Consider the following 19,692-nt stretch of genomic DNA (forward strand, 5'->3'; position numbering starts at 1 on the left):
GTGTGAATGCTTCACCTGTCAGTGTTACATCATTTAGTTGATGCTCTTACAGAGAAGCTTGCGGGGAATTGGCCTTACAGGATGGTCACTCTAATGCTTCAACCTTCCACATTACCTGTTAATATGGCTCGGTTGCAGCGGCACACTGATCTTCAACATGTTTGCATGTTCCGCTCAGTGGACGGGCGTCTTAAATACAGGGAAAAGGTGCTTGTTACTGTACATGCGTGGCGGGATTGTAAAAAAGAGCAGCTTTTTTACTTTGTAATCTCATCCCTGTCGGGGTGGAAAACCTTGTACCGTTATGTCCAAAAACTTAGCTTTTCAGGAAATGGGGGGGAAAAGAACCTGTGTTTTTTCCAATGGATCCAATGTGGTTATTATTTAATCGCAAGCTCTTGTTATACTTTTCATCGGTTAAATATTTATAAAACCCACAGACCTAACCACTTTCCCTTTCAGAAAGTAGCAAAACGCTACAAGCTCACAACGCACTGCATCGTGGGGCGTTGTATGAGCTTGTAGATCGGATGTTAGTAGCCTAGTAGGGCATTCATTTTCACTTTTTTGCCCACTTTTTTAATGTTTTTTGGGGGGTTTTATGACCTCAATTACACCCAAAAAATCTGAACTTTGAACATTCAGTGGATTTTCTGTGGTCTGGGGTTTTCTGAATAATTAGGCTGAAAAGTAATCTGAGCTTGGCCCTTCGGCAGTGAGGTCACAGCCGATTAATCCCGCCCACACGCCCAAAAATATACTTAAAGGACGACTTCACCGATTTTCAACCTATCTTCATATAATAGGTCCTCACTAATACTCATGATAAAATGGTACAATTCTTTTCTACTCGGTCTTTGTCTCAGAGGAGGGCTGTGGACAGTTCAGAGTCCCGTCTACCAGTGACATCATCAATGGGGAATCCAACATTAAACATTGAAATACGGAGATAGAAGGTTTCTGCCCGTCATGGCATTGATATTCTCTTGGTCACTGCATGGTGTCATGAATATGAGGGATGCACTGGGCACTGGGTGGTCACTACCATCAGTTAGTCATATTATTTTGGGGGGAAAATAATTGGATGATACCAATAGATATAGTTTATGCTATTTATGCTTCCATACATTTCAGTTTCACTGTTAGCAGAGACCGTGCCGTCAGACAAACCGGGAACGCATCTTGTGGCTATTAAAAAATAGCAGATCTACAAGCTCATAGCGCGGCACCGAGTGCCGCGCTATGAGCTTGTAGATCTGCTATTTTTTAATAGCAGATCTACAAGTTTTTTTTAAAACTTTTTAAACTTTTTTTTTAACTCAAATCTTTGCTTCTGGGGGTCCCTGGAAGTAAATATTTTCATATGGGGGTCAAATACATATAATTTTGGGGGTCCTTGACATGAAAAAGGTTTTAAGCACCACTGATAGTATACAGCAAAATACGTTTTTTTTCAGAAAACTGTTAGGATTTAGAAGACATTTGTAGAATCCCCCAGAAGCAAAGATTTGAGTTACAAATGCACACTTAAAAATATATTATATATATATATATATATAAATATATTCAAAGATTTGCACAAATATTGAAGATTTTTTCAAAAATAGCAGATCTACAAGCTCATAGCTTGCAAGCACATAATGAGCTTGTAGATCTGCAATTTTCTGAATAGCCCAAATCAATCTTAAAATGACACACAGATGCGTTTCCCGGTCTTAATGGGTTAACTGAAATACTTACTGTCTGCTAATGGTGGCCATATGCTATTTAGAGAACCCTGGGGTACCGTGAAACCACAGAAACCTCCATTTCCCTCTAATGTGTGTAATAGCACTATGATTATTTACTTAGTCATTTTCTGTTTTGTATTTACATTCTACAATGTATTCCTGCATGTGACAGAGTGCTAGAATAATGCTGTATACAGCGTCCCATACCTGCTAATTTATTGAGCTGTAAAATATGAGCTTGCGAAAAACTAGGTCTTACAACAATGCCATTATGTTGGGTTTTATTTTTCTGTGTTTACATCCTTTACACGCTCACAGCACAGCAGCTGTCAATTTGACTCTGTTTTTTATTCACAAAGCTTTGATGTAAAAAGATAAAAAATACGGTAATGAATTGCTGAATCCCAGCAGGCTCACAAGTCATTTCACCTTAAAGCAAACCAAGAGAAACACAAATGAAAATGTCAACACAATAGTTCTTGTTCAACAGGTGATAGAAAAATATAGATATAATCAGATTTGTTATTGTTCGTGCACAGTGGCGTAAAGTAACTAAGTACATTTACTTAAGTACTGTACTTAAGTACAATTTTGAGGTACTTTTACTTTACTAAAGTATGTCCAATTTTCAATACTTTATACTTCTACTCCACTACATCTAAGAGGCAAATATTGTACTTTTACTCGACTACAATTATTTGAAAACTTTAGTTAGTTACTTTTGTAGATTTAGATTATTGTGACAAAACATACATTAACCACTTCAGCTCTATATACATTTCGGCCATTTGAAAATAGCCGATCTACAAGCTCACAATCCGTTGCGATGCGACGCATTGTGAACTTGTAGATCTGCTATTTTGAAAAGATTTGTATACATTTGAAAACTTGTAAAATGGGACCTTCTGCATAATGAGTACTTTCTACTTTTGTACTATAAGTATATTTTGATACCAATACTTTTGTACTTTTACTCAAGTAAATTTTGAATTCCGGACTTTTACTTGTAACAGAGTATTCCTACATTGCAGTATTGATACTTTTACTTAAGTAAAAAATGTTCTATGCATTTGATGTCATCAATGTTAGCCAAACATCAGATATTGAGATTCATAGAGGATTCTGCTGTGTCAGGCGAGACAGTGATAATGCTGAGTCAGCAGCAGGGACGATCAAATGTCAATGCCGAGTAGATTATCTATGTAGAAGTACTTGAATAACAGTGTCAGTCATATTTTGTCTTGCGTGCGGAGTGGGGGCCATTATTAAAGAGACATCCCTGCTAGTGGTGCAACAGGTAATTGAGCTAATTGATTTAATCATTATTATATAATAGCAGATCTCTAAGCTCACAGCGCATCACGTTGTGATGCGTAGTGAGCTTGTAGATCGGTTATTTTCGCATTATTTTTGCACACACATTGGACGACAAGTAAGACATGTATAAAACAGCGCTTAAAGGGATATTTCGCTTTCAAATAAAATAAACAAATAAACAGATATATAAAAAAATAAATGAAAAAAGTAATGGAAAAATCACGGCCCCCTCACGCATTAGAAGGACATTCTAAAGCGTGGGGGGGGGGTATTTTTCCATTACTTTTTAATTTAATTTTTAATCTATTTTTTAAATGTTTGTTTTATTTGAAAGTGAAATACCCCTTTAGGGCGCGCTCTCACCAAAAGTTGGCTGGCCGCTGTTAAACGCAGGTTGTGCGCGGTCACAGTTTTTTGCGGCCAGCGGATTAAAAAAAAACACTGTGACGCACCTGTCACTCACATTCAAGACCGTCCCCGTAGCCCGCACCGCCTTCTGCCTTGACGTTGCCAGGCAACCACTGACGCACATCAGCATCTGTCACTTGCTTTCAAGCCCCTCCCTCCCCGTTGTGTTGCCCGTAGACTAGCTTTGTCTGCAGCCCGGCCCGGTTACGTTGTGACTTTATCGAGTTTATTAAACTTTATTATAGGATGGACAGGCGGAGGGCACTCGCCCTTGCATTATTGGAAGGGGATGAGATGCAACAGCTACAACCAGTTGGTCCACTGAGAGCACCATGTTGCTTCCTGACTGAGTCTTGGGACGGTCCGCCTTCGACTCACCCGATTGGACAGAGGGAGAAAATCAGCTCCCGCCTCCAGCAGTTTTATGCTTCCAATGGACAAGTCGCGTAGAGCAGATAAACGCAAGGTCTGCGCGACAAGCGGAAAAATCCGCTCTTGCGTGAATTCTGCCCCAGAGGTAAAATAAAAGTGCGGTGAGAGCGCGCCCTTAAGTGGATAATCAGACTAAATGATTTAGTCAATTATAAAAAAATCTATTCGAATTATTTCGTGTTGATTCTTATAGGAAAAAAAACACGCTTCTCGATTATTCGATTAATCGTGAAAAGTAATGGCTAGAAGAATAATCGCTGAGAAGATAATCGATAGTTTGCAGCCCTAATAATCCCTGCTCACTCCTTCACACTCCTGCATAGAAAGCCTGGCTATTTACTGCATACTGTACAGCTGTACCTGCTGAGCTACTGCTGCACTTTTCACCTGTCTGTCCCCCAAGAGGAAGTGTTTGGAGGAAAATCAAGTTCTACTCCTTTTTCTCCAGACTGTTAGAAGCTGTAACAAATTGTATTATTATCCAGGAACGCATCTGTGTCACTTTAGATTTCTTTGGGCTATTCAAAAATAGCAGATCTACAAGCTCATAGCGCGGCACTAGATCTGCTATTTTTGAGAGAGAAGAATTGTGAAAATGTGAAAACTCTTTGAATATATATATTTATATACGTTTTTTTACTCAAATCTTTGCTTCTGGGGGTCCCTGGAAAATCTCAAAATATTTTGAGATAGGGGGGTCCGCGGACAAATATATGATAATTTTGGGGGTCCTTGACATGATAAAAGTTCACGATTCTTCAAAAATAAATTGCAGATCTGCAAGCTGTATATGAGCTTGTCCGGCAGGAACCAGCTAACTCCATTTTGACGCTTTTGCATTTTTTTTCCCATAAATCAGGGCCATTGAACACCCTTTACGTCTGTGTGTTGGTAAAAAAATATTGAACCAATGAAAAGCATTAAAAAGCGCCTCTGACAACTCCATTGGATCCTCAAACTTTCTGCTAAACCAGCTAACTCCACCAAATGGGGGTGGAGTTAGCTGGTTTTGCTGACACCAGGCTCCACCCCGTTTGACCCCCTCCAACCTCATTGTGAGCTTGGAGGTCCATTCAGCTGTTCTTATCAATGATGAACAAAACCTCCTAACTCATTAACATGTTGGAGTTAGCTGGTTTCTGCCGGACAGCAGAGATATCTGCAATTTTTTTTAATTGTTTGTGCAAATCTTTGAATAGATATATTTTTTTGAAACAACATTTTTAACTCAAATCTTTGCTTCTGTGGAGGTCCCTGGAACAACATATTTTGATGGGGGGTCGGCGGCCAAAAGCATATAATTTTTGGGGGTCCTTGACAAGAAAAAGTTTGAGCACCACTGATATAGCAAGTTAGCAACAATAGTTTTGCCGAAGGAATTTGTTGAGACATTTGACAGTTACACATGTTCGCTTTAAAAATATATATATTCAAAGATTTGCACAACTTTTCATGATTTTTCAAAAATAGCAGATCTACAAGTTCATAGCGCGGCACCGAGTGCCGCGCTATGAACTTGTAGATCTGCTATGAGCTTGTATATCTGCTATCTTTGAATAGCCAAAGAAATCTTAAAATGACACAGCTGCGTTCCGTTAATGGCTTAACGACCCCATTCACGTTGCCACTCTAATGACTTCCTGGAAATGCACCTGGTCACGGTAGTCATCGTCATTAGGGTTGTAACAATTTACTGACCAAATAAAATTGGCCAATAAATGAAAAATGTGCATTGTTACGGGACAATAAATTGTTTTATCACTAATCATCATCATCGTGGTTCACAGTCCGGCCACTAGGGCTGTAATAAGTATAGACCAATTGTTTTCCAACGTTGAGACTGGATGCAAAAGGTGATTGTTTCATGCAATCAATTCTCAACCTGTTGTTTTGCGGTGTGCACCCCAACTCCCTCTTGTGTGTTGGCTAGTGAGGCGCGTCCTAGCGAGACCTGACAGAATGGGTTTCATTTGCAACCAGTATGACGCTTGCAACCAGTGTCACGTCGTCTGTTAAGGGGTGTATAGGATACTCTCAAAATGTTTTCTCTTCCAGATTGATTATCAGTAGTACATCTTCTCTCTCTCTCTCTCTCTCTCTCTTCTCTCTCTCTCTCTCTCTCTCTCTCTCTCTCTCTCTCTCTCTCTCTCTCTCATATACACATGCATTGTCTATCTCTCTCCATAATCCTTCTCCATCTCTCTCTCTGCTTTGTTTGATTGTCAGCACTCTAAACTCTGTAAAAGAGGCTAACGACTGATTTAAGACAGCTTGGACTGAGTTGAATGTGCACAGACATTAAGACTCCTGTAGCTTGTTTTAAATGTGTGTTTGTATATTTTGATGTTAATCTGAAGTCAGCCTGCGCGTGTATCACTGCACCTGGCCAATTCCAGTACATCCCATGGACCAGAGGGACGGGACCGTTGTAATTTGCTAGGTAGTAGCTGGACACTAATCCCATAGCCTGGAGGGTTGATTGCTCCACTATTATTAATAGCGCAAGACTGATAGGTGGTATGAGAGACAGACAGACAGACAGACAGACAGACAGACAGACAGACAGACAGACAGACAGACAGACAGATGAAGTCCTTTATTGTTCACAAGGGAAATTCATTCTTGTGGGGGTGACAAATGACAACATCACCAGATGGACTTTGCTAATGTATACTAGTAGCTGCACATGCACACGCACGCGCACGCGCACACGCACACGCACACGCACACACACACACACACACACACACACACACACAGGCAAACTCATGATCTCCTGGTGGAGATACTCAAAGGGGGCCGGGGGGGGGGGGGGGGATTTAAATTAAATTCACTTGGTACTCTGTTGCACATAATTGAACACTAACCAGTCGGTAGGTATTGAATATTAAAATAGCGAAGTGTGCGTCACAAACAGATATCTCGTTTTTGGGAGTCACAAAATGTGACATCCCGACAATTTGATAGGCTGAACCGGGTCACAATTCGGTCACAAACGTGACATTTCGTGATTTGATTTGACCAAGCTTCACGAGACGTACAGTAGTGCTCTGATCATTGCTACTAGATTTTGGGGCCGAGAAGCAGCCTGGAAATCGACGTGATCGGGCCGTATGTAGCACACTGTAAATATAATAGTTGCGTCTATTTTAGGATGTCCGATATTATCGGAATTGAGACAGACTCCAGTCAACTTTCAAATTAGAGCACTGCAGAGGGCAGGTGTGTGTGTGTGTGTGTGTGTGTCCAGCTGACGCTCGTTGACGCTCGTTAATGTTACAGCCATCAAGGCAATTATGCTTCTGCGCTGTCAAATAGGCCAACATCTAATCTAAGATTAGTGGGACTCATTCAAATGACCACCAGTGAGTCCCAGGACTCACTTCATTGAAAACCAACATCACTGTATTGTATTAGATTTATTATTTATTATATTGATATTACAGCTATTTTATTGTATTAGATATGTGATGTTGTTACCTGGCAATTAGTTGACTTTTGGTGAAAAAGCCTGCATATATCGGTATCGGTTGATATCGGTATCGGAAGTTAGGAGTTGGACAATATCGGCATATCGGATATATCGGCTAAAAAAGTCAATATCGAACATCTAGTCTATTTGCATATCTATACGTAATTAAAATACATCTTTCCTCTTGAAAAAAATAACTTTGAGTAACAAGGTTACTGCGGGTTATTCCATGTCTAGCCGACCCATGCCTGCCACAGTCTGCTGCTTAGAGCCTAAGCTGTAGATGAAACATCCCCAGGGTGTCACATCTCAGTGTCCCTCCTCACCATCTTAACCCATTAAGACCGGCAACGCATCTGTGTCATTTTCACATTTCTTTGGGCTATTCAAAAAATAGCAGATCTACAAGCTCATATGAGCTTGTAGATCTGCTATTTTTTGAAAAATCGTGAAAATTGGTGCAAAATTCTTTTTAAGCGAACATCTTTGCTTCTGGGGATTCTATGTCTTCTAAATCCCAACGGTTTTCTGAAAAACGTATATGCTGCTATATCAGTGGTTCTCAAACTTTTTTCATGTCATGACCGCCCAAAATTATATGTATTTGGCATTCGGACCCCCATCTCAAAAAATGTTGTTCCAGGGACCCCCAGAAGCAAAAATGTGAGTTAAAAATGTTCGCGTTAAAAAACATATATATATATATATATTCAAAGATTTGCAAAAATGTTCACGATTTTTTTTAAATAGCAGATCTACAAGCTCGCCGCGCACCGAGCTTGTAGATCTGCTATTTTTTTTAATAGCCAAAGAAATTAAAAAAAATGACACAGATGCGTTCCCGGTCTTTATGGGTTAATGTCAAGTGTCAGTACACAGGACGTGATGTAACTATTTCGTGTGCCAGTGCAAAAACCTTGTTTTAGAAATGCAGAGAGAAATGTCTGCAAAGAGAGAGAGAGCAGCGTCCCTGAACATCTCTGTTCCTCCCTAATGTGTTGTAACGGAATATGTTTCAAAACCCCTCAATGAGATGAGACGCACATTTAAAAGAGACAACGTGTCTTTTTCGATAAACGCGCCACACACCCACTTTGTGTATACGGTTGTTGAAAAAGTCATTTAAAAAAAAAATTGAGCATTATAAAGGTTTTGGGAATTGAGTGAGCAAACATGTTCATATGGGTGTTTGTTTTAACCAGGAAAATGACATTTTGCAGGTCATTATTTTTTCAAGGGGCTTTTTGAGGTTAGGGCTTAGGTTTAGGGTTAGAGTTTGTATGAGTGGTGTACAGTATATCAATGGTTCTCAAAGTGGGGTCCGGGGACCCCCAGGGGTCCTTGGGGGAGACCAGGGGGTCCCCAGTAAAATGTGTTAGTGTGGCGTGATGTCACAATGATTTGAACCACTTTAACTATAATTGTATACTTTGGCTATTCAAAAATAGCAGATCTACAAGCTCATAGCGCGGCACCGAGTGCTGCGCTATGAGCTTGTAGATCTGCTATTTTTGAAAAATCCCTGGCACAAAAACAATTTTGAGATGGGGGTCCACAGCCAAATTCATATCATTTTGGGGGTCCTTGATATGGAAAAGTTTGAGAACCACTGCAGTATATATGGTGAGCGTTTTATGGTTAGGGTTCAGGAATACAATAGTATGTGGACAAGTGGTTGCACAGATACACACACACACACACACACACACGCACACGCACACGCACACGCGCACGCGCACACGCACACGCACACACACGCACAAGCACACAGACACGCTTTGTTAGTTTACTGTAAAAAGTCAAGTCCTGGCGTCTTTGCACTCCAAGAGGTATTGAGTGTTTCCATTGAAAAACCCGCGGCGGTTCTGAGAGGGAACGTGAAATTGTCAAGTAGAGGAGGCGTTAGCATGCCGTGGCCCTTGTCACCTCACACCTTGCTGGCTGGAAGATGTCTGGATTCATTCTGGGAACGGCACATTTTGTAAGAAATAAGTGGGAGCCTCGATGAAACGTTCCCTCTCTCTCTCTGCACCATGACCGAATACCCTTCAATGGTCTCAACCTAGCCGGAGCGAGAGAAAGAGAGAGAGGGGGAGAGGGAGTGAGAGAGAGAGAGAGAGAGAGAGAGAGAGAGAGAGAGAGAGAGAGAGAGAGAGAGAGAGAGAGAGAGAGAGAGAGAGAGAGAGACATACGGCATAGTTAGAGAGAGGGAAAGGAGAGAGAGAGAGAGAGAGAGAGAGAGAGAAACATACGGCATAGAAGCAGACTCACTTTTTCCTTTCTTCAAGGAGGAGAGAGAAATGAGTGTTGGGTAGAACGAGGCAGAGAGAGAGAGAGGCATGCAGAAAGAGAGAAACGGCCAGGAGAGAAAAGGCAGACAAAGAGAACCTGTGAGAGAGAGAAAAAAGAGGGAGGAATAGGGAGAGAGAGAAACAGAGCGACGGAAAAGGATAGCACGAGACGGCGATATAGTGAGAAAGAGAGAGAGAGAGAAATTTAAACAGAGAGAGAGAATGGGGTTTCTAACTATCTAACTATATGTTTTTCGACGTGCGTCTTATTTCATTAGGTTTGAGGATGAAGTATTTGTGCCTGTCCACTCTAATGCACATTTTACATTACTAAGTAATATAAGATAATGTAGTTATAAAATGCAGTATCTTCTCTCCCTTTGTCGGTGCGTTGACTTATTTATATTCAGACTCAGTCAACATCTGCACACGCTAGTCTTTGACACTCAGTCTGCTGGGGCCACATTGCTGATATCAGACGTTTGGACACGAGAGTAGAGTATTCCCTCACGAGCCTCCCCCCCCCCCCCCCACACACACACACACACACACACACACACACACACACACTCACACACACCCCTCCACCCAGCAGACACCGAACACCAGACAGTCGGGACAGCAGAGTCTCACGCAAACTGACAGGCACGCAGACTGACATTGAGACACATGGACCTTTGGGCAAATAGCCAGGCAGACAGACAGTGAAACCAAGTTAGATTGGACGGAGGAGGTATATAGCAAGCGGTGTGTGTGTGTATGTGTGCGTGCGTGCGTCTGTGCGTGTGTCTGTGTGTGTGCGTGTGCGTGTGTGTCTGTGGGGGGTGAGAGTTGAACTCACTTCAAAGTTATTTTCAACTTTACCTCACAGTACTTATCTGCTATCGGTCTCACGCTTTTTTCCAAATGGAATTCAAATGTCCACGGTGACACGCTCACTTGAAAGCGATAGAAACATCAGAAGCAGACAATTTTTAAGGTGTGTTAATTACCCCCGAAACTGAATTAAACTGAATTAATTCATCGTTAAATGAATTAAATAATCAGCATTAATGTCAAATATACCCATGACTCATGTTCAAGGGGCTAAACATGCAATGCCACAGGTGAGGCTAACGATGGATATTATTCTGTGAGCCTCCATCTTTTTTTTGCCAGACAAACTCAAAGTCAGCGTTTGTGGAGTTCCTCTGTGTCTCAGTTAAGCTGTTGGAATAGTTTACTTTGTCTTCTCCTTGTAAAAAAAAAAGGTCACACCGTTGCGTCCCGCACGTGCGTGGAGACGTTTAATTTAGTCTGTTGGTTTTTGGTTTGTGACTCTCCACCAGGTTGTCCACACAGCTGCTCGAGATAGAACCATGAAACAAAAGCCGGAGCTCTCAATGGGGCTGAGTGTGGGACACACACACACACAAAAAAATTGAATTCACGTCCTTGACCTAGAAAGTAGCTTACAAGGATTTACATCAGTAATGCCTTAACCCAACCTGCACTCACTATGGTCACTGAAAGGCCAGTACAAGTAACGCTGGCTTTAACTCCTTAAATAAGTTGTTAGTATGAAGAATAAAGACAATCCAACTCTATCCCGTTTTGGGCCATTTTCAGCAAGGCGTAGTGGTTAGAGCAAAAAGAAATAGGTCCTGGTTTTGAGTCCCACTGCAGACTGCACTAGGCAAGAGTCCCACTTCTGAAGCCCTGTTTGCACACTCATTGTAAGCTATCATAATTTCTAGATGCCTTAACCCATTAAGACCTTTAAGGCCGATTCTACAAAATGTCTTCTAAATCTTTTCTGAAAAAACGTACGTTGCTGTATCCGTGGTGCTCAAACTTTCATGTCAAGGACCCCCAAAATTATATGTATTTGGCTGCGGACCCCCATCTCAAAATATTGTGTTCGAGGGACCCCCCAGAGGTAAAGATTTGAGTTAAAAATGTTCGCTTAAAAAAATTATATAAATTCAAAGATTTGCACAGATTTTCATGATAAAAAATAAATAGCAGATCTACAAGCTCGTAGCGCGTCACTTCGAGCTTGTATATCTGCTAAATTTTGAATAGCCAAAGCGTAAAAGAATGGTTAAAAGTATATGCCTTCAGTTCAATTGTGGCTTTGTATTCAACCCTACCCTATGTTCACAATATTGGAGACAATTGTAAGAAACAGTTGCCCAGCCAAAGCAACTTGTTTGGCTCATATCTTACCCCAACGATGTGCAACAGATTCTGAACCTTGTGCCACATAAGTATCGCAACTTATTGTAATGTGTTTTAACTGTTAAATGGTTGATGTGGGAATTTGAATGCAGCATGACTTAAGTCATAAGGACATAAATTAAGGACATAAATTGTCTTTATGCTATATCAGTGGTGCTCAAACTTTCATGTCAAGGACCCCCAAAATGATATATATTTGGCTGCGGACCCCCATCTCAAAATATTTGGTAAAAAATAGCAGATCTAGAAAAATAGCAGATCTACAAGCTCGTAGCGTGGCACTCGGTGCCACGCTATGAGCTTGTAGATCTGCTATTTTTGAATAGCCAAAGTATAAAATAATGGTTAAAAGTGGTTTACAAATCTAAAAATGACACAGATGCTTCCCCGGTCTTAATGGGTTAAATTTAAATGTAAATGTCGCGGTGTGCTGCATGTGAAATGTTTCGTGGAGTAGCCGCGCGCCAAGTTGTTCGCCTCCTTCCAAAAAACCATCACCAGCACTTTGCTTTGGGCACTTAGCCACTTCACACCCATAATTTACATCTACTCGAGCCAGTCCATTCATGGGGTTGTGAAGGGAAAAAAATGACTCTCTCTCAACTATGCACATTCTTCCACGGTGACTATAAATGTCTCATTGCCGCATTTTACACATTTTGGTACACAGTGAAGTCCCAGCGTTAACTTAACTCTCGGTTAGTTGTTTTTTTTCTACACTGTTCAGAGTGGACTGTACGGTGACGGCTACTTGAAAACTCATCCAACACAAACAATAAATATATAAATAGAAACATTTAAACCCATTAAGACTGTGTCATTTTTAGATTTCTTTGGCTATTCAAAAATAGCAGATATACAAGCTCGTAGCGCGGCACCGAGTGCCGCACTACGAGCTTGTAGATTTTTGTTTTTAATCGTGAAGATTTGTGCAAATCTTTGAATATATATATTTTTTTAAGGCAAACATTTGTAACTCAAATCTTTGCTTCTGGGGGATTCTACAAATGCCTTCTAAATCCTAACAGTTTTCTGGAAAACGTATTTTCCTTGACCCAGAAGCAAAGATTTGAGTTTCCCGGTTTTAATGGGTGAACAGAGTGAGCTACTGGCAGACAGCTGACACCGTGGGTCAGTCTCAGGCACATGTATACAGAGTAGGTAATGTTGATGTCAAGGACCCCTACATTTATATGTATTTGGCTGCGGACCCCCATCTGAAAATGTTTTGTGCCATGGACCCTCAGAAGCAAAGATTTGAGTTAAGAAATGTTAGCTTTAAAGAATATATATATTCAAAGATATGCACACATTTTCAAGATTTTTTAGAATAGCCAAAGCTAAGTGGTTAAAATGATTGTGACGCTGTGTTAACTAATTTCACTGGGGACCCCCTGGTACCCCCCCAAGGACCACTGCTGTGCAGTGTACCCCAAATCCCCCCTAATCCGTCTCCCTGTCAGCTTGACTAGTTTCTCATCTCAATGAAAGAAAAAAAAGGGAAAAAAACACTTTTCCTGAAAATGTTCAATCATCTATGCAAAAAAAATGAAAATAGGAAAGATCGAGTATATGCCTTCAGTTCAATTGTGGCTTTGTATTCAACCCTACCCTAAGTTCACAATATTGGAGACAATTTGTAAGAAACAGATGCCCAGCCAAAGCAACTTGTTTGGCTCATATCTTACCCCAACGATGTGCAACAGATTCTGAACCTTGTGCCACATAAGTATTGCAACTTATTGTAATGTGTTTTAACTGTTAAATGGTTGATGTGGGAAGTTGAATGCAGCATGACTTAAGTCATGAGGACATAAATTAAGGACATAAATCGTCCTTTTCCATTTCATTTCGCGGGGTGTCATTGTGACGTACGTGTGCATGTGTGAGAGCGTGTTGTGTAATTTGCGAACTGCGTGTGTGTGTGTGTGTGTGTGTGTGTGTGTGTGTGTGTGTGTGTGTGCGTGTGCGTGTGTGCTGTTTCATACATTTCAATCCTTTAACATAGCTTTCTGCTCTGCATCAGAGTGTGTCTGAATCGAAGTTGTATGAGAATTCCAGCTTAACATTGTCAATGTTTGGTGCGATTTTTTGGGGGTGTACTGAAAGCGTTAGCTAACGTGTCAGTGTGTGTGGAGGTGTGCGACTGTGTGTGAATACCCATGGTTGAGTGCGAGCGTGTATGAAAGTGTGTGCGTGTGTGTGTGTGTGCTTGTGTGTGTGCTTGTGTGCTTGTGTGTGTGCGCTTGTGTGTGGGTTGCCGTTAGTGTTTGCCGAGCTGCTCATTCCTCTCGCTCCAGGCAGAGAGCTGGCTGCGACGCAAGATTCTCTTGCCGCAGTCAGGTCGTACTTTTTCAGGACGCCAGCCGTGGCTACACAGCTCCAGGGACCCCCTAGCTATCCCTCAGCGGTGCTCTATCTCCACACTGGCAGGCCCCGACTATACCGCAGCCCCTGCAGCCGCGTTGCATTGCGAGAGCCACTCCTGCCTTATAGCACACAATTAGACATGGAGGGGGGGGGGGGCTCACACTGTATTTCATAGCCGTTGCGTCCCACTCAATACAAACTAGTGTATCACGCTCTGTTGCTCTCATGATAGGAAACGAACGGGGCCTCTCTGCCCTGATCGCGTGTTGTGATTCAACCGGAATGTAGGAGTGCAGGCAGTGGTGGAAAGTAACTAAGTACATTTACTCAAGTACTGTACTTAAGTACAATTTTGAGGTATTTGTACTTTACTTGAGTATTTCCAATTTCCAATACTTTTACTTCTACTCCACTACATCTCAGTACTTCTACTCCACTACAATTATTTCGAAACTTTAGTAACTAGTTACTTTTCAGATGTAAATTATTATATTATGAAACATACATTAACCGCTTTAGCCCTATTTTATACATAGGCTATTTGAAAATAGCCGATCTACAAGCACACAACGCGTCGCATCGCGACGCGTTGTGTGCTTGTAGATCTGCTATTTTCAAATATTTAGTACTTTTACTTTTGGTACTTTAAGTACATTTTGATGCCAATACTTTTGTACTTTTACTCAAGTACATTTTGAATTCTGGAGTGCAGGGATAGGATACGACACACACTCTGGTGTTTGTTGTATTTTGCTGTATCGAAAACACGGGATTGTATACACGATGTAAAGGCTGATTTATATACTTTGTTTGTGGCCGGTGGTGGAAAAAGTACTCACATTTTTTACTCAAGTAAAAGTATCGATACTGCAATGTAGAAATACTCTGTCGCAAGTACAAGTCCGGAATTCTACATTTACTTGAGTAAAAGTACAAAAGTATTTATATCATGATGTGCTTAAAGTACCAAAAGTAAAAGTACTCATTATGCAGAATGTCCCATTTCAAGTTTTCAAATGTATAAAAACCTTTTGAAAATAGCAGATCTACAAGCTCACAATGCGTCGCGATGCGACGCATTGTGAGCTTGTAGATCTGCTATTTCCAAATGGCCGAAATGTATATAGGGCTGAAGAGGTTAATGTATGTTTTGTAATAATAATCAAAATCTACAAAGTAACTAATAACTAAAGTTTTCAAATAATTGTAGTGGAGTAAAAGTATAATATTTGCCTCTGAGATGTACTGTAGTGGAGTAGAAGTAAAAGTATTGGAAATTGGAAATAAGTAAAGTACCTCGAAATTGTACTTAAGTACAGTACTTGAGTAAATTTACTTAGTTACTCTCCACCACTGGTTGCGGCCAATACAGCGTTAAAATGTCGATCTAGCCTACAAGCTAACATCAATCAGTGTCCCACTCCCACGTCAGAAATATCATCAAAAACACCCTCAAAAATATCAAACTACAAGCAAATATGGATTTACACACGGCGCGTTGCGGTGTGACATGTCGCGTGAGCTTGTAGATCAGCTATTTTTGGCGCCCGGAACCTACAACGCAGTCAGTGAAACTGTAAATCAGACTTTAAGGGTCTTTTGCTGATATGTCCTGCAACCAGTCAGTGTCACCAAGACAGATCTGTCTAGCGCGCTGTACAGCTCAAATAACACCATGGTGGTGACGCCGCTTGGAAGACGCCGCCACACAGAGTGAGAGGGGGAGGGGGAGAAAAGGGGTGTGGGGGACGGGGGACAGGGGGGGGGGGTGAGTGGTGTAAAGTAACTAAGTACATGTACTCCAATATTGTACTTAAGTACAGTTTCGAGGCATTTTTACTTTACTGGAGTATTTCCAATTTTCAGTGCTTTTACTTCTACTCCACTACATTTTAGAGGCAAATATTGCACTTTTACTCCACTAGAATTATTTGAAAACTAGTTACTTTGCAATTATCAATTATTATATTATAAAACATACATTAACCACTTTAGCCCTATTTTATATCTAGGCTATTTGAAAATAGCCGATCTACAAGCTCACGACGCGTCGCATCGCGGCGCGTCGTGAGCTTGTAGATCTGCTATTTTCAAACAATTTAGTACTTTTACTTTTGCTACTTTAAGTACATTTTGATACCAATACTTTTGTACTTTTACTCAAGTAACATTTTGAACACAGGCCTTTTACTTGTAACAGAGTATTTTTATATTGTGGTATTGCTACTTTTACTTAAGTAAAGTACTTCTTTCACCACTGGAGAAGAGGGGGGGGGGGGTGGTACGGGGTTGGAGGGGTGGGGTCAGTGTCGCACACTAAGGACGGCGGCGTGGTGGTGGTGCGGCGGGCGGGTGGTGGGAGAGCACAGTGCGTGTGTGTGTGTGGCGACTAAATAATAAATGTGCCGTATCGGGTTCTCATGTGTGGAGCCATGGGGCCGGGGCCCATTACTGTGGTGGGGGGGGGGGGCATGGGGTGAGGGGCCAGACAGTGTAGGATGCACAGATTTCACTACGGTGTGATTCATCACGAGAGAGAGAGAGAGAACAAAGTGTGTGTGTGTCTGTGTGTATGTGTGTGTGTGTGTGTGTGTGTGTGTGTGTGTGTGTGTGTGTGTGTGTGTGTGTGTGTGTGTGTGTGTGTGTGTGTGTGTGTGCGTGCGCGTGCGTGTGTGTGTGTGTGCGTGTGTGCGTGTGTGTGTGCGTGTGTGTGCGTGCGTGTTGTCTACTGTCCATCAAGGTTTAACCCATTGAGACCTGAAGCCGATTCTACAGGTCTCCTAAATCTCAACAGTTTTCTGAAAAACATATGTTTCTATCAGTGGTGCTCAATCTTTTTCATGTCAAGGACCCCCAAAATTATATGTATTTGGCCGCGGACCCCCATCAAAATATTTTGTTCCAGGGACCCCCAGAAGCAAAGATTTGAGTTAAAAATGTTTGCTTTAAAAATATATATATTCAAAGATTTGCACACATTTTCACGATTTTTCAAAAATAGCAGATCTACAAGCTCGTAGCGCGGCACTCGGTGCCGTGCTATGAGCTTGTATATCTGCTATTTTTGAATAGCAGATTATTATTTTACAAAGTGTAAAATAATGCTTTTTAGCTCAAATCAAAAAATGACACAGTTCCAGGTCTTAATGGGTTAAGGGTGTGTATTGTCACATATACAGTACACAAGAATACAGACATTCTCGTACTTTGAGCTTCCTCAACAGCAGTGTGTGGACAGTAATTAAAAACGAACACAAATTAGATTAAAAAAAAAAGGTGAAAAGTAAGCCGATCTACGAGCTCATCGGTATGAGCTTGTAGATCTGTTTTTTTTTTCCTTTTCTCCAAAAACCCTATTGGAATTTGGATATTGTGGACATTACTTTAGGGGTCGTTGATATGAAAAATGTTTGAGAAACACTGATTTTACAATAAGGATGATAATGTTATGCTTTATAACCCATTTAGACCTGGAACGCATCTGTGTCATTTTTAGATTTCTTTGGCTATTAAAAAAATAGCTATTTTTGGAAAATGTGTGCAAATCTTTGAATATATATAATATATTTATATTTTTTATAAAAAACAAAATCTAAATATTTTGTAAAATCGGAACCTCAGGTCTTAATGGGTTAAATGTCATTTTCATTAACAGCACTAACCTCTCTCTCTCTCTCTCTCTCTCTCTCTCCACCCCGTCCCTCCCCCATCCCTGTCTTCTGTTTTCTCCACGAAGGTGATGCTTCCTACAGGAGCGGCGTTCCGGTGGTTCCAGTGAGGAAGGATTGCCCCCCCCCCCGCCCCCGCCCCCCTCCCACCAATCCTTTCTCCACGACTCCCCCCTTACCCAAAGCTCTGCCATCAAAGTGCAATGCCAACTCTACGGAATGTCCTCCGGCACAGACACTGGCTATTAAATACAAAACAACGCAACAAATAAAAAAAAATTACACAAAAAAAAAACTAAACAAATCAAACAAAAAAATAAACAAAGAAGCAAAACAAAGCAGAAATGATAAAATAGTCAGCTGGGTAAATGATGGATGCACCTACTTTACTCCTTGAACCAAAAATGAAGCGTAATGAAAAAGCATCTATGGCAACAACATTCATTCCCTTTTATATGTTTCCATTTTGGTACCTTTTATGTCATTTTTCCAGCAGGTTTTTTCTCTCTGTTGCTTAAACATGGAACTGTTCATTGCCAAACAGAAACAGAATGGACTTGAGTGTGGACAATCAACTAATTTCTGTGTTTGGTGTTAATGTTGTTTCACGTGTGGAAAGATTACAGTACTTGTGTAGAGAATGTAAATTTTACAGCTATATTTTAAAACTAGTGGGTAATGGCAAAAACACTATTGTAATTCTTCACGTTTTTTTTCCCCATTACGTTACTATAAAAAAAACCTTGTCTATTTTGTAATTTGTTGGGTTTTCGGGGGAATATACGATACAGTAGCTTGGGGAACAGATAAACAACGGTTGTGTTTGGGGGGAGGGGCGGGGGGACTAAAATTGTTTCAAACTGTAGATTTTTGGTGGGTTTGAGAACAGATCAACAATGGTCATCTTTGGGGGTGGGGGGGGGGGATAAATAAAGGAAAATAGTTTCAAACTGTCACAACAAAACTGTACATTTCGGTGTGCGGTGTAAAAAAAGAAGCCGTGATGTTGGGCATATATCCCAGAGACTCTTGGCTGGGATGAAGATGCCTATCGCCTAATCATCCCTCATTTCCCTACTTCTCTGTCTGCAAATTTCTCCTTTAGTGAAACTGGCAGCCTTATGTTACTGTGTAGCCCTACTGAGCATGTGCAAATACTGCTCAGGGCAAATGGCACTAAAGAGACAGCACTTGCTCTGAGTACCCTACTGAACGCACTGAGACAAGATTTCTTTTTTGGTTTTTTTTACGTTACGTTATATGTTATGTTGCTGGATAGCTACAGCTTTTAAAAATAACCAATCTTTGTATTCATTTAGAAAATTTGGACTGGTTTTGTGAATAAAAAAGGAATGCATGTATTCGTGTCAAAATTTACAATTCCCGATTGTTTGTCTACTTGTCTATTTGCATGTTTTCTTTTTACGACATCTGGTTTGACAGAAGAACATGGGGAGTATGAACATGTTTGCGACACTTTTAAAAGAAATGTTACATTTTCATTTAATTGGGTAATATATTAAAAACAAAAAATCTGGGGTGAGCAGAAGTCATTAAAAGTCAATCAGGCAGTGATATGTATGGTCCTTGGTTTTATTGGATGCTTGTCTCACAGTATCAATACCAGTGGTTCTCAAACTTTTTCGTGTCAAGGACCCCCAAATTGACACTTATTAGCCCGCGGACCCCCATTTGAAAATATATGCCAGGGACCCCCATAGGAGAAGATTTTTACGGCTCTAGCAGCGATTCTCAACCATTTTAATTTCAAGGACCCCCAGTTT

At 41.0% G+C, this 19,692-nt stretch overlaps 1 protein-coding gene across 3 annotated transcripts in view; it reads left to right on the forward strand.

The window, feature by feature from the left end:
* cxxc5a (CXXC finger protein 5a) overlaps window positions 1-18,203 on the forward strand; it is a 49,048-nt gene extending 30,845 nt beyond the window's left edge. For all 3 annotated transcript variants that reach the window (XM_080434968.1, XM_080434967.1, XM_080434969.1), the window contains exon 3: window positions 17,977-18,203. In XM_080434968.1, the coding sequence (XP_080291094.1) occupies window positions 17,977-18,018 (42 nt within the window). In that variant the 3' untranslated portion in view covers window positions 18,019-18,203. The remainder of the gene's footprint in view (window positions 1-17,976) is intronic.
* Window positions 18,204-19,692: the final 1,489 nt, after the last annotated feature.

This window comes from Gymnoscopelus braueri (assembly GCF_963280865.1).
Source record: "Gymnoscopelus braueri genome assembly, chromosome: 8".
Classification (NCBI taxonomy): Eukaryota; Metazoa; Chordata; class Actinopteri; order Myctophiformes; family Myctophidae; genus Gymnoscopelus; species Gymnoscopelus braueri.